This window comes from Dreissena polymorpha, chromosome 3 (genome assembly GCF_020536995.1).
Source record: "Dreissena polymorpha isolate Duluth1 chromosome 3, UMN_Dpol_1.0, whole genome shotgun sequence".
Classification (NCBI taxonomy): Eukaryota; Metazoa; Mollusca; class Bivalvia; order Myida; family Dreissenidae; genus Dreissena; species Dreissena polymorpha.
In genome coordinates, this window is record NC_068357.1 from 5495451 (window position 1) to 5512743 (window position 17293).

General features: G+C 33.3%; 1 protein-coding gene across 1 annotated transcript in view; it reads left to right on the forward strand.

Annotated features, from left to right (window-relative positions):
- Window positions 1-3068: 3068 nt before the first annotated feature.
- The window catches only part of LOC127875308 (probable G-protein coupled receptor CG31760), a 29261-nt gene continuing 15036 nt past the window's right edge, over window positions 3069-17293 (forward strand). Inside the window, exons 1-4 of the mRNA XM_052420277.1 lie at window positions 3069-3082; window positions 8192-8344; window positions 15589-15759; window positions 16004-16168. Coding sequence (XP_052276237.1) covers window positions 3069-3082; window positions 8192-8344; window positions 15589-15759; window positions 16004-16168 — 503 coding nt within the window. The remainder of the gene's footprint in view (window positions 3083-8191; window positions 8345-15588; window positions 15760-16003; window positions 16169-17293) is intronic.

A 17293-nucleotide genomic window follows, 5' to 3' on the forward strand; every position in this document is an offset into this window, starting at 1 on the left:
TTTTTGAACTTGCCCAAGATATAATAGTGACACGTTTTCTGACCAAGTTTCATGATGACGGACAATAAACCGGAACCATTTTTTAACTTGACCAAGATATCATTGGGACAAATGATCTGACCAAATTTCATTTAGATTGGACAATAAATGTGGCCTCTACAGTGTTATCAATGCAATTTTTTACGCCGCATAACACACGCCACACGACGGACAAAAGGCGATCACGAAAGCTCACCATTAGCACATTGTGCTCAGGTGAGCTAAAAGGCAAAAAGATAATCACTAGAAATTTGTTCCCACAAAAAATGGTCCTGAGCATTTTCCTAACCATGGACATACACAGTAGTGTGTCCTGCTTCATTAACACATACGTTCATACTTAAATATGTTTTGTCATTGCTTTGATATGAATGTAAACAGAGCATGTCCAGGTCTCTTGCGTGCGTATTGACAATATATGGTTTTGGATCACTTCGATTTAGAATGGAACACTCAACCCTGATAGACGCAGTGATCTCAACTTGACAGTCTCCAACGTCAGCTGAGTCTGGTTCTGTTGTTGACGATGACGAACCACAATGAGTTGATTTGTCTTCATACAGACATTTTTTTTCTAATTACCAGGTATTGTGTGGTATTAAGTATTACCTTAGCTAAGACACCTTATCAAATTACCTTCCGATATTATAAATTTATCAACAAGCACCTGTTTGAAATTAAATTCTTAGCTTTAAATTTCCTTGGTCACCGGATTAATATTAAATTATTAAAGTCTTATATTAATTATTAAATGACTCTTGTATCAAAACGAAATTTATACATTAAATCATATTTTAAATGATCAATTAATTAAAACCGTCCTTAACTTATAAAACTGAAGCACTCTTTAATTAAGCACATTCTTCAACACATTGAATGATTGCGAATGAGAATCAAGTTTACTTATAAATGTTTATTATACAAAAAGATATTTAATTGGGGAGGGCTAATATGAAACCATACTGTGCCTGTGCCTAGTCAACTTGAGATATATCCTGATAAGAAACATTTCAACACTCATATAGGTGACATAATTGGCAGTAATGTAGGGAACAATACACAACATTAGTAACTGGGGTCAATTTGACATCTGCCTTGGGAGATTGTTATGAATATTTAATAATAATCAGGCATATAACCATATTCATATTATACTTTAATATAAATTAATAAATTGTAATTTACATGCACAGGTTGAATTATATTAAATACTAGCCATAAACTTTGTCAACTGTCATCAAAATGCTTGAAATCAACATTTTCCCATAATCTTTGTCCTTGAATTGCCAGCATGAGCCCATATCTTTGTAACACATTTATTTTGTATTCATTTTTGTGTAATTTCAATCATATTGAAATATAGTTATTTATAAAAAAAGCAAGTTTGACACAGTCTTCAAGTTTTGTTGCAGAAAACCTAAAAAGCTGAATGAAAATGTCTGAAAAACTGGATCAATTAAAAATTGCACAATTCTGTTTTTTGAAGGAAAATCACAATGGAAATATGGGCAACCATAAAACTCAATCTGCACTGTAAAATAATTAAGTTTATGTTACAGGCCACCGTATATATTTTAAGTTTCAGTTGGTAAAACTATGAAGGAGTTGAATGGAAACTTTTTTTGGATTAAAACATGCACCTGCAACATGGGGTGTATAAAATATGGTGTATCTTTCTTATGCAAAGGAATATCACTATGAAACTGTAAACGCTATTTAAAGTACTATTAGCGCTTTTGAAAAATGTCAGTTATTATGTGAAGCAATGCACCCTTTTTTAGCTTTGGACACTCAAAATATGCAAGTTCTTTGCGGTAAATCTAAACGGCTGAATGCTTAATCTGAAAAACAGGATAAATCACCAATTCCAATATTTCTTTATTTAAAGGAATGTCAACATGAAAATATTGGCATACATAGCAGTTAATTGGCATTCTAAAATGATACCATATTTGATGTGATCCATAGTTTATATCTGATGTTTTAGTTGCTGCAACTATGAAGAGTTTGGATCTAAACAATTTTTGGGTTAAAGAAGTTAACTGCAAAGTGGGGTAAATAAAATCTGTTGTAATTTTCTTATGAAAAGGAATATCATAATGAAAATGTGAGAATATATAATTTACAAGTAGCACTCTTTAAATATATAAGTTATGATATGATGCGATGCACCCTTTTTAAAACTTTGGACACTCAAAATATGCAAGGTTAGTGCGGGAAATCAAAACGACTGAATTCAAATACATGAACAACAGGACAAATGAAAACTTGGATAATTTCATTATTTAAACGAATATCGAAATGTAAAGGAGGGCAGCCTTAAAACTCAGTCTGCACTTTAAAATGATACCATTGATGATATGATCCATAGTACATGTTGTCAATTTTAGTCGCTAGAACTCTGAATAGTTTGGATAGAAACAGCTTTTGGCTTAAAGCGTGCACCCCCCAAAAGGGGAAAATAAAATCTGCTGTAAGTTTCTTATGCAAAGGAATATCACAATGAAAATATAAGACTTAATAAATTACAATTAGCACTTTAAAAAAAATATACGTAATGATATGATGCAATGCACCCTTTTTTAGCTTTGGTCCTGCAAAATATGCAAGGTTTTGCGGAAAATTAAAACGACTCATGCAAATACCTGAAAAACGGGACAAATTCAAACTTGGATAATTTCATTATAGAAAGGAATATAAAAATGAAAAGATTGGCAGCCTTAAAACTCAGTTTTTTCTTTAAAATGATACCATTGATGATTTGATCCATAGAACATGTTGTCAGTTTTAGTCGCTAGAACTATGAAGAGTTTGGATTGAAACATTTTTTGGCTGAAAGCATTCACCCACAAAATGGGAAAAATAAAATCTGGTGTAATTTTCTTATGTAAAGGGATACCAATATGAAAATATGTGCAAAAAAATACAATTAAATTAGCACTTAAAAAATATCAGTTATGATATGATGCAACACACCCTTTTTAAGCTTATGTCACTGAAAATATGCATGCTTTTTATGGAAAACCAAAATGGCTGATAGCAAGTATGTAAAAAATAGGGTAAAATTAAATCTTGCACAACTTCATTATTTAATTGAATATTACAATGAAAATATAGGCAGACATAAAATCCAATCAATACCTTAAAATGATACCATATATGATGTGATCCATAGTTTATATTTGAAGTTTATTCGCCATAACTATGAGGAGCTTAAATAGAAAATCAAATGCATCGGCCAAATGGGGTAAATAAAATCTATTGTAATTTTATTATCAAACAGAATATCACTATAAAAAGATGTGAATTCATTAAACCGAATCAGTACTTTTATACAAAAATCAAATTTAATAATATCCAGGCCATATTTTCTTAGTTCAATGTGTCACAAGTTTACTGAATTTGGAGCAAAAAGTGTATTTTCCGAGAAAAACGTAAAAATGCAGTAATGCTTGTAACGATTCTTACCGTAACCCCCAGTGATGTTGCTTGTTTACTGAACTGGTCTGGTGAAAACATAACCCAGCAATTAAAAAATAACATATTCAGTCAATGTCAACAAAGTAATCGCTCTAAATTCGCTCTTTAGTTTGTAGCTTTTACCCGCTTCGCAAACAAAATGGCGTCGTCTATATTTTTCTTCAAGTCTCGCGAAATCCCGTAACGTGTGAGAACTTTGCACGCTTTATTATATAACATAGGCGACTTTCCAATCTCTCTTATGTCTCTAGCTAATCCAATTTATTTTTGGTGTGTTAAGTACAATTTTGTATAAATTGATAAGCCCTGTATAGTCAGATGTTTTGCGCTAAAATAAAAGACAATCGAATGGCTATTTTACTTCAAACCCTGGTGTTACTTGAGTTTCATCTTCGTATTTACACCACATGAACATGTGTTTTATTTATACCGAAATGTACAACAATTTTAACAGAATCATTATTTATTAGACATGTCATTGAACAACTAATTTGCGTATTTGAGATTGTGTGACATCCGACTCTGGCTTCTTCTGTAAAATGTATTTAATATAGTTAAAAGCATATCGTCTGCATTGAGATTTAGACATCAAACAAAATGTGTTTTCTTATTCATTACTTGTATGTGTCTTGAGATAAAATTATTAATTAAGCCTATGTTGCGCCTGTTAATGCCTTTTACCAGTAGTGAATACCCTTAATAATGTATAAATTACAATACAAACTAGCGCGTTAAACTTGCATCAGACATATTTTGCAATTAGAAGAACGCTCGATACTGATATCGCAACTTTAATGAGTTCCTTGCAAATAAAGCCAATCTGCGTTAATGACATATAATCTAGGATTGGATACAATGCATGTTGGTGGAAATATTAATCTAAGAATTCCATTCAAGTACATTAAGAAGGAATATTGCTTTAACCCAAGAATGTCGCATACTACGTATCCGGTGTTCATCCAACCAGAGAGTTATAATTGGTCGTTGCTGTGTGTTTTATTTTGGTTTTTAGCATAGGTGCGTTTACGCACCTATGCTTATGGTATATACCACATTTCGAAAATCCACATCGATCGGTTGCCCTTTATGAAGCCTTACCTGATCAAAAATCAGACGAAATATCTATTTAATTTAGTATATGATCATTCTTACAATTTTTTTTGGGAAACGTTTTTCTAACGTTTTCTTCCAAGAATATTGCTGACACCGTTTTTAGTGAATTTTTCTAAGACCGTTTTATGTTAAAAAATCTTTTTATAACCTAAAACAAATTTCGTTCGTAAAACAATTCTATCTGCACTATAAATCTCAATCTCCTACGCAGTGGCCTCCCTTATACTAGAAGTTACTGACCGGGCGAAGCAAGGGAAGTAACTTCTGTGAGGAGTTTCTATAAAAATCTGCATTCAGAAATCTGTAATCAGAACTCAATCTGTTGTGCACGTCTGCATCTAACGCTTACCACAAGTTTTACGACAAATTCTTGACGCAGACGAATAGGGTAGCGTCTATTTTCATTTGTGAAAAGAATAGTTCGATACAGATCTGTCCGTGCTTAAATTTTGAAAGGCTTGGGTAATTAATTTTCATAAGCGTTTCAAACACTGATGTAAATGGAAAGATTATCTATTTAAATAGTCGGTAATTGTTTGAAATTATTGATTTGAGAAATTCGCGGATGGCGATATCGAACTTCATTATACCACGTGACGCCATTCTTCCCTGTATCTTGCACCTATGCTTTTAACGCCATCGGCGCTCTCGTTATGTAACGGTGCTTTATAAATGTATAATTTTATCTGGAGTCTGTGCGAACTATGAGATTATATGGCGCAAAAACTGGTCAAACAACAATACATCATTGACCTTTGAAATTTTAGTTCAGCCCTGTAAAAGCTTTCGTTTTTTGTTTTGTCATAATGTAATGCAGTTTTCATTTGCTGTTATTAACGAAATTGTAGGAATTGTAGTCGCATTTGGTGATATATTTAGGCACCTGTTTTTCTTATTGGTAAGCAATACACCAAAGATATTTAATATAATCATGGTTGATCATTGCACATAAAAACGTTTAAACATTTGCGAGAGACAAGTATCAGATCAAACGCGGTGAAATGCATTGAAAACGTTTAAGAAATGGTACAGAAACACTTTGCGTTGCGCCATAGTAGCAAAAATATAGCATACACGTTTTAGATTGAATGGTTATGTGGTATTCAACAAGGAATTAATATTTTTGAAAGAATTGTACGTGGTTCTTACATGTCCAACGGCTTGTTGTCTTCGATGATTATAGACATATTCACATTTTTGGGGAATACTTCTGTCAGAAGAATTCCTGTACATTGTAAAGTAACTTGCAATTCCGTAAGAGCACACTTTCAAAATCTTTTATTCACCATATTTGTATATTAAGTTGAATCAATACATATTTCCTGTTGAACAACATCTAATTGGATGAAGGTCTCTTAAATAGTAGAATGTTTTACAAGAGCTGTTGAAAAATATTTTCCGACCGGCCTATTGAAATCAAGTAATTGATTGGTTATATCTATCAACGGTGAACATAATCAATCGATGAGTGAGAACTATTAGTCTGTTAAGTGCAAGAGAACCGGTGCTTTACTTTCATCACTCAATATTGGATTCCACTAAATGTTAAGTTGCTCTTTTAACTGAAGTTTTAATTGGGTAAAAGAGGGTTTGCAAAATAATTATACTTAATATAATACAAGCTTCTTTTGAAAATGATGCCGCATGTGTTACGGTTTAGATAAAATGCGTTATTTGTATCATATCATTAAAATAATCATGCAAATGAACAATCCAGAACATGTTTTAAATATCTGTACACAGATGAAACGTAATTATTATATTTGCGTTTATTTTAAAAGATTTGTGTTAATTTGTCGATTAATAAAATTCACAGCAACATAATGTGTTTGATTCAATTTTGTGATTTTTTTAGATAAGTGTTTTTGTCCGAACCTTGTGCAAACGTTCAATGACTCGTAAGTATAATATTTTTACACATGAGATGCAAAGTCATCACAAAAAATATTGGAAAAAGAAGTGTAATATGTTGTGTAAAATAATCCGTCCTTGTCTTGATTAACTGAACCGTGATCGGCAGTTTTCAACACTGTGTGCTTTCAATATTACACTATCTTAAAATAGTTATCACAACATCCTTGAACCATAATGTTTTTTATGAGAAATCAATAAATCATACCTCACTAAGGTAATACAGTAAAATATCGGGGACCGTTAGATTCTTTTAATTGCAAACGATGCATGGCAACTTTCAAAATCTGACGAATAAAGACCTATTTATAAATCATGAATGCATTCGCGTTGCGACAATATTTGGCACAAATCGTTTGCCATTTAGGGAGTAGATCCCGCTTATAACATGTATTTTATAACTTACCTTCTAATGAAAGTTGTTTATTGTAGTTGTAAGTCGTATTGACAACGAAGACCTGGTTGAACAAGCGTTAGAATACGTTTTTCGCATGAATGCCGCCAATTGCCACGAAGGAACTGGTGCAGTGTTGGATTTACAATTCGACGTAAATGTTTGGAACCAGTACACAGACCCCGCCATACGGTAAACTAGATATAAAACCTGCGTTTTGCGCTTATGTGTGTGTGTAAGCGTTATATTGGTGGTGTTTAATATGAATGTCAGGTTGGCACAAACAGGCGTCCTAAGCGTAACAGACTTATTTGGTCAACGTAATAGTAAGTAACGAACACCAAACTGCGATGCAACATAGCAAGGTGTCTGTGAAAGTCAAAATATTATATGTATGCATTATGCAATAGCATTGTTTTGCAATACGCATATTTCACGAATTTAGCAACTAAATGTTATGCACCAACAACGCCCTGTTTCAGTAGTAATTATGATTTATTTCAATTGTAGTTAGAATAAATGCATTACATTCGCCGATATATTAGAAACGCATAGTGAAACAGAAACAAAAACCCGAATCAAATATAAAATAGTATGTTATTTCGTCAATAAAGGATCATTAGTACCTGTATAATTTATGCTTTCTAGATTGTATGTATTTAACGTATAAGATGCTATATCTATATTTTTCTCATTCTGGAAAGTTGAAATACTTTCTGAACTTTACACAGGTGACTATTTCAGCAATCGGAAATCGTACAAAAAATCTATATCAAGGTTAAATGTCATTAATTGAAAAGTGACGAGTGTACTTATTATGAACATTTACCAGACAATTTATAGTATAAAGCCTTGACGCATAAACTTTGAAAACCTTCGACTGGTACAGAAAAGCATTAGCTTTTATTTTGATCGTTTGGTTTTACCTGTAATTGCGGTGATATAACACGTTGCATTATTTGTACAATGCGTTTATTTTCAAAAACATTTTTGTTCGTTTCAAATGTATATCTCAGCACTGTAAAGAAAGTTCTAACAACATGATGTTTATGTCTGAAGAAATACAGGTTTAACTCTCTGAAGTCGTACTGTTTTGTAACAAAATGGATTTCATAAATAATTAACAAGCTTTTCTCTAGCGAAAACGTGATACACCCAATCGTACTATATATTAATATGTTGTAATCGTGAATACTTGTTGGCAGTTTCAGATAAAAAAGAATTATTGCATAATATTGACACCTTGTATTCCAGAACAGCGAACCTGTTGACTAAGATTCTGGAGAATGACAATGGGTCGCTTGATTCACTTACAGATGACCTATTCTTCATGATGGTCCGAAACAACGTCCACGGAAATTCCCTCATATTTGGATCGGCCATTGCCATAGAAAGTCACGTATACAGGTAAGTAAAAACACAGCAAACGGGTGCGCTTCTTTGAAATGTATTATTACAATTTCGAATGCCAATCATTTGCACGTTAATTATTGCTATGGTGGTAAGTGTGACAAATAAATTAAGTTCATGTCATACGGGACGCTTATTCCCATGTATTATCATACTCAATAAAGTAAACATAGAGGATATTTGTTTGATGTCGGAGTATTAGGTAAACTATTTTTCGCAAGTGAAATTATTATTATTATGATTATTATGATTATAATAACTATTATAATAACAATTATAATTATTATAATAATAATAATAATAATAATAATAATAATTATTATTATTATTATTACTATTATTATTATTATTATTATCATTAGAAGAAGTAGTAGTAGTAGTAGTGGTGGTAGTAGTAATGGTATTAGTAGTAGTAGTATTAGTAGTATTAGAAGTAGTAGTCGTAGTAGTAGTAGTAGTAGTAGTAGTAGTAGTAGTAGTAGTAGTAGTAGTAGTAGTAGTAGTAGTAGTAGTAGTAGTAGTAGTAGTAGTAGTAGTAGTAGTAGTAGTAGTAGTAGTAGTAGTAGAAGGGTAGTCGTAGTAGTAGTAGTAGTAGTAGTAGTAGTAGTAGTAGTATCAGTAGTAGTAGTAGTAGTAGTAGTAGTAGTAGTAGTAGTAGTAGTAGTAGTAGTAGTAGTAGTAGTAGTAGTAGTAGTACTAGTAGTAGTAGTAGTAGTAGTAGTAGTAGTAGTAGTAGTAGTAGTAGTAGTAGTAGTAGTAGTAGTAGTAGTAGTAGTAGTAGTAGTAGTAGTAGTAGTAGTAGTAGTAGTCGTAGTAGTAGTAGTAGTAGTAGTAGTAGTAGTAGTAGTAGTAGTAGTAGTAGTAGTGGTAGTAGTAGTAGTAGTAGTAGTAGTAGTAGTAGTAGTAGTAGTAGTAGTAGTGAAGTAGTAGTAGTAGTAGTAGTAGTAGTAGTAGTAGTGTTGTAGTAGTAGTAGTCGTAGTAGTAGTAGTAGTAGTAGTAGTAGTAGTAGTAGTAGTAGTAGTAGTAGTAGTAGTAGTAGTAGTAGTAGTAGTAGTAGTAGTAGTAGTAGTAGTAGTAGTAGTAGAAGTAGTAGCAGTAGTAGTAGTAGTAGTAGTGGTAGTAGTAGTAGTAGAAGTAGTAGTAGTAGTAGTAGTAGTAGTAGTAGTAGTAGTGAAGTAGTAGTCGTAGTAGTAGTAGTAGTAGTAGTAGTAGTAGTAGTAGTAGTTGTAGTTGTAGTAGTAGTAGTAGTAGTAGTAGTAGTAGTTTTAGTAGTAGTAGTAGTAGTAGTAGTAGTAGTAGTAGAAGAAGTACTTGTAGTAGTGCCAAAATAGTAGAAGTGCCAAAATATATTAATAACATCATAATTAATACATATATAGATTTGGTATCTTCTAATAAGCTAATTATTATTTTTTATCCAAACTGTATTACAATTATTATAATGTTTAGCGCGCATCAATTTATCCATTTTTCCCAAAATGTACTTATCATGCATAATACTAATTAAACAAGACTATGTAAAATATAATGTAACATATGAATGATCGAAACATATTATTGATATAAATATCAGCGCATAATAAAAACTTATTAGGTATCATGCCAATATATGCAATAACTATTATAATTTATACTTTGAATGACATGTATCATTGTTGCTTATCGTAATGAATAAATGCTTTGTGTTGAGATTGTAGTTAAATAATGAAATATTTGTTTATTTTGGCTAATATAAATTGAGCCTTGCTATCTATCGAGACCTTATTTTCGTCTTTCTCTGTAGTAAATTTCCTTTATTGTTCTTTTTTGTCTGTAATGAACTTTGGGTTAAGTTTAATACTGCTATAGGTCAACACGATACGGAGTGTTAAGCTTATAATATATACGATTGTCGTAGATACTTGGAATACACATAAACAAAAAACCTGTACTTGTAATTACAGTTATAAGTAAACACATATTTATCGCATACTTATTCGTAAGTCATTCTTATACTTATTTTTCATTGATAAGAATACTCAAATTAAACGTATAATACAATTAATTTTTAACATGTCAAGCCTATTATATACGAGGAATAATAAAGATATATGTATACTTTTGTCGTACTATGAATCTTTTTTGTTAAGAAACAATCATATTGATGAATATTTACATTGGGCAACAACAATCTCTCTTCTCAAATGAGACACCGCAGACAATCCGGACGACTCCAATTAACCCATTTATGACAAGCGTCTAGAAAAAGGCCTTTGCAAACAGCGTGGACCCAGATGAGACGCTGCATGATGCGGCGTCTCATCTGTGTCTACGCTGTTTGCTTATAGTTATTTCTGTAAGAAATATTCTAAATATAGAAAAAAGTATACTAGACATCCCTAATTTTGGAAATACATTCATCCAATTTAGAAGGATGGGAGAGTCCACTAGGCATAAATGGGTTACATTTCATTGACGTTGTTGATGTCGTGTGTTTTTCATTCACTGTTAAGCGTATAATTATGCAATTTAAGTGCTCGTTTATTTAAAGAGGTTTTTAATATTTTTTTTTTAATAAATGGTTATAATACGTGTAATAAATTATGTATCTATTCAAATCTTCACAAAGTGTTTGATTCTATTTTGTTATTCTAATTCCGGGTTGTCTGTAACTGAATATTTTAGAGTAGCACATAATCCTTATTGGGGTTTGTTTATATAAATTAAAATATAAATTAATGCAATAAGCTTTAAGAACAGCTGTATTTAATTGTATATGAAAACAATACGTATTTGTCATTAGATTATTAACATGATTACACTTTTATTATACTTTACCGCCAAGTTATAAACACAACGTGGTGAAAAAGGTAAACATGGAAAAAGCATATTATTAATGCGAATGAAACCTTACACTTAATAAAAAAATTAAGTAGCCCACTCAAATGTCATTTTAATACTCGTGTATGGAACGCCATTACTGACTTCATATGACTGTTGTCGTTGTTTGCAGTACACTAATCATTATTTTCAGTGGAATATACATTATGCTTTGTTCAATTTTCTTTACGTTCGGTACATTCGTCATTATAAGCATTAGTTATAGCATTACGCGAAGTAGTAACAACATTATGTTCTGTCCAAACTTCTTGACGTTCTGTACATTCGACAATATGTGATGTAGTTACATTATAACGCACTGCAGCAATATCATTACGTGCTGTGATATATTCTTTATGTTCGGTTCATTCGTCATTATGGGCTGTAGTAACAGCATTACGCACAGTAGTAACAGTATTAAGTTCTGTGCTAGCTTCTTCACGCTCGGTACATTCGTCATTACGTGCTGTAGTTACATCATCACGTGCAGTAGTCACATCATTTTTTTGTGTGCAAACCTCTTTATGTTACGAACATTCAACATTATGTGCAGTAGTTTCATCATTACTTGATGTGCAAACGTCTACACGTTCGGTACATTCGTCATTATGTGCAGTAGTTTCATCATTACGTTCAGTAGAAACATCATTTCGTGATGGGCAAACTTTATTTACGTTCGGTACATGCGTCATTACGTGCAATAGTTTTATCATTATGCGCTGTACTAAAATAATTCAATGCCGTCCGAACTTCTTTACATTCGGTAAATTCAACATTATGTGTAGCAGTTTTATCATTATGCGCTGCGAACACGTCTTTACGTTCGGTACATTCGTCATTACGTGCAGCAGTTACATAATTATGTGCAGTAGTAATAACATTACGTGCTGTGCAAACTTCTCTCCGTTCGGTACATTCGCCATTATGTGCAATAGTTACAATGCGTGCTGTTATAAAAACATAACGTGCTGATTAACTCTCATTACGCATCATTATGTGCACTTAGCTATAGTATTACGTAGACATTATAGACATTTGCAATAAAAATCATAGTTAATGTTTATGAAGTTGTTTGTTTTATCTTATATTTATATTTTGAGATGTTAGACCTTTAGAATTACCCAGCCCAACACATTTTTTTTGTCAATGTGTGTAACTAAAGTCTTTGATTTATCTGTCTTGACACTTTGATTAATCTGTTTTGACACTTTGATAAAGCCTCATCAGGAGTGTGTATGCTTGATTGTAATACCCATTAATGGCACGATCCCAACCAGATTAAATTTCGATTTTTTAATAAATGTTTTTTTTTTTCTCAATTAAACCATTGTATTTTATTACATTGATTATCCCATCCAACGTGATTAAATAAGTAATTGTGATAATTTAAAATTCTAAGAATTCAATGAAATTAATTTATCGAATTCAATATCTGACACAGTACTTATATTAAAAAAGTAACCTAATAATATTATTTAAAACACATGCACAATTATTAATTAAAAAATACTATATTTTTCAATTTTATATGTTGTAACACAGTTTATAGAAAAATACATTGGTTGAATTGCATTTGACAAAAATCACAATGTCATCTTTCATTAACATACTACATTTTATTATTTTCACGTCAAAATTGTGTTGCAAAGTCAAAATTATAACCCCAAAAGATCTGCTAACAATTTATTTTCAAATATGACAAAAGCAAATGACACTAAAATCTCATGTAAAAATATCGGGGTGAATTGTCTTGGGATGAATTGTCTTTCGGGGTGAATTGTCCAAGGAAATCAAATTCTGGGGGTGAATTGTCCAGGGGGTGAATTGTCTTAGGGTGAATAGTCCAAGATCCTGTTTCACACTTGCGGGAAAATTACGTCATCCGGTGTCTCGTATAAATGTTCCCAGAAAGACCTATCCACAGAACGAAAAGGCGTAACTACCAAGCATAAAGTCGTTTCTATCAAACGTAACGATGTAACCAGTACGCGTAGTGGCGAAAGTACCGAATACTACGGAATTTGCACAGCACGAAATTTTAAAACTACAGCGCGTGAACATATAACTACAGCGCATAATGATAAATATACCAAACGTAATGTGGACAGAACATAATGTTGTAACTACTGCGCACAATGCTGTTGCTACTGCGTATAATAATAAATAAATACCGAACGTAAAACTATTCGGACAGAACATAATGTTGTTACTACCGCACGTAATGCTGTTACTACTACGCATAATGATAAATGCACCGAACGTTAAGACATTTTGACATAACTTAATGCTATAACTACCGCACGTAATGCTGTAACAACTGCACATACTGACGAACGTACTCAACGTAAAGACGTTTGCACAGTACGAAATGATGTAATTACTGCACAAAATGTTGAATGTACCAACCATAAAGACATTTGATGAGAACATAATACTGTAGCTACTGCACGTGGTGACGCATGTACTGAACTTAATGAAATTTGCAGAGCAAACAGCGAAGCTGCTACTGCGCGTAATATTGTAACTACCGCTCTTGATGAATGTACAGAACGCCAAGATCTTTGCACAGAAAAGAAGGAAGTTTGCACAGAAAATACAACTTTGTCCACGGAACGTAATACTGTAACTACTGCAAGTAATGCTGTAACTGCCGCACACATTGACGAATGTACCGAACGTAATTAAGTTTTGAAAGAACATAATGATGTAACTACTGCACGTAATGCTGTAAGTACTGCACGTAATAACATATGTAAAGAACGTAAAGAAGACCGAAACTAATATAAAGTCAGTTATGGCGTTCCATACTCGTGTCATCACTTGAGTCACAAGTATACAAGCAAAAATTACAATGAGACATTTGAAGATCTAAGTAGCTATCCGACAACCGACTGCCCAGGTCCAATCAGATTTTAACTAAACGACGTCTCGTTCGACATTTCAATTTTTGATTTTCTTACATATCATTTTACACCTGAAATGCTTTCACCGACTCCAAAATTAAACCTTCTCTGAGAAAGCAAAATATTTTCAACCAATTTTGTTATGTACGAATTGTTTTAAACTGTTAAGCCGGTAAAAAAGTTTTAATATTAAATGAATTAATTTTTACGTCCACTACAAATCCGATTTTAACATACAAATACTTGTTTTTTTTTTACTTAAAAGACACTGCAATTTGAATGCTACTATTTATTTTTGAATTTTTACTCAAGTTTGCTGCGATATTAATTTAAAGTTTTGATACAATCATCTTAAAATGCAAGAAGCAATTGCTGTTTTTCTTCAGGCTAATCAGGGACAACACTTTCGCTGTTAAGGTATTTTTCGTTTACAGAAAGTCTCTTCTTAGCAAAAATCCAGTTTAGGCGTAAAGTGTCGTCCCTGATTAGCCTGCGCGCACTGCACAGGCTAATCTGGGACGACACTTTACGCACATGCATCCCCCTTTGCACAGAGCACGGCTCATATGTATTGATTGTACCGCGATCTGTGCATTATGTCAATCATGTTTGTTGGGCGCACTTGTAATCCCGTTCAACCTGCTTAGGATACAAATATACCAGCACACCTTTTAGAAGGCGTGAACATGTACTGTCATCGTTCCTGATAGACGTGCACGTACTTTATATTGGAATGAACGTTTAATTAAATACGGAATACCGTTAGGCAATTGTGGTTACACATAAAAATCCAGGGGGCGAGAATGCGAGAACGCGAGAGTACGATGACGAGAATGCGACAATACGATGACGACAGTGCGAACATACGATGGCGAGAATGCGAGAACGCGATGGCGAGAATGCGAGAACGAGAGAGTACGATGACGAGAATGCAATAAAACGATCACGACAGTGCGACTATACGATGGCGAGAATGCGAGAACTCGATGGCGAGAATGCGATGATACGATGGCGACAGTACGATATGACAATCGCATGGTCGCCATTGTACTATCGCATCGTTGCGTTCGTATTGTCGCACTGTCGCAGTGTCGTCATCCTTCTATCGCGTTCTCGCATTCTCGCCTGCGCGTTCTCGCAATGTCGCCATTGTACCATCGCACTGTCGCCATTGTATTTTCGCACTGTCGTCATCGCACTGTCGCATTGTCGTTATCGTACTATCGCGTTCTCGCATTCTCGCCATCGCGTTCTCGCCATCGTATTGCCCCACTGTCGTCATCGCATTGTCGCATTCTCGTCATCGTACTCTGGCGTTCTCGCATTCTCGCCCTCTGGATTTTAATGTGTAAACACGATGGCACTTACGGTATTCCGTAATTAAAACTTGTGATGGAGACAATAGCTATTGTAGCATGTAACTGAATGAGTAGACCAGCAAGATAGTCTGACTATACGAAGTGTTTTCTTCTTTTCAGCAAGTATGCTATATTCTGTCCGTATGCGTACAAGAAGAACGGAACAGTGCGTTCACACGATATCTCCATATTTTATGACTATACGCACCCAAACACAGAATGGTACAACAAACTCAAAATTAAAACATGGAGAAACGTTACTACTGCAGTTGATGGCGTAAAATACAGAGGGTACATATTGCTTTATATCTTGATAAAACCGTTTTTATTCAACAATAGTTATATAAAATATACCATAGTTGGAGCAGTGCATCCACATTGCACCGTGACACGTGATAGTCCGTCTTTAATGAACGTAGAACACAAATTGTGTTTGAACAGCTGACAATAGCCTTTTATACACAATCAATCTGATTCCATTGTAATTATATATTAAATTTGATATTCATATCGGTTTGTTGACAAAAATTTAAAGGGACGACAACACCAGTCTACCCGAGGTTACAGAGATGTTCCCGGTTGCTGACATTGCAGATGGCCACTGGACGAAGCCTTATTTCGACTGCGGTGGAGGCGACATCTGGATGGTCACATACTCTTCGCCAATATTCTTTGTGGTTGGTGGTACGCCGATTTTCAAGTGAGTTTAATTTGCTTTGGTTGTAGACCTTTATCTGTATTCAACAGTACCGTAATAACGTTTCGGAAAATAAAGATTCGAAAATCTATTTTTTAAATATAGAAGTCCGCAAATGTAGAGACATTTTTTTTTTTTTTTGTCAATTATTGTATTAAAATAATTAAAATGTTTAAGTTGTACTCTTTCCCTCCCAGATATTAATTTAATACAAATTTACATTTTTTTCAATCTCTTACCTTAAATTTTATATGTTAAGTAAAACAATTAAACATACTGCTTCCTTAATACAATATCATTTCAAATGCTGTTTGGTTAAACATTTTTTTATTACCGGTATACATACCCAATAACGCAAATGAAATGGTCAGTTTCCCGCAGGCATTCATATGCCAGGTTTAATAACCTTAGTCAGGTTGTAAATACATACGATCGACGGTTCATCAGATAGACTAAACCAGGGCAGAAATCTGGTAAAAAAATAGCTGTAAAATAAAGTGTTCGAAACTTTAGTGTCATTAATTATGGACAAAAACCAGTATATCCGAAAAAATTAATAAAAAAAAAACAGCATAACTATTTTGGCTTAAAAGGAATAGTCCGAAAATTTAACTTGTCCGGAAACTTATATCGATTCCGGTTATTATGATACCGATAACAGTTTATTCACTACAAAACATTAGGGTCAGTTGAGAAAGTAGCAAGCAAACCTACCGTGTACCGAACATACCGTAGTCATATACAGCTCTGCTTGAGCAGGCGAAGCTGAATATTGGTTTGATGTTATCGGCGTCAGACGAAACATGGTATACTCAGACTATATCAAATAATGCGTGTCATGACGGACTTCTTTTCTTATTGATCAAAGCGGAAAAGCACATTCAGAGCATCTGATTGCGCAAACTCAATTGCGACCATCATCCAAATATATATTTTATATTTACGTTTCAGATTAAAAAAATCGTTTGAACAGAACAGTTTATTTGCGACATTAGCATTATAGCTCACCGTAAAAAACATAAAGCAATGATTAATACACATGCGTCAAAATATCAACAATTGTTTATGTATTTGTAAAAAAATTATAATTTTTGAAAGGATGTAAAATGTAGGAGAAGGCTTTTAATT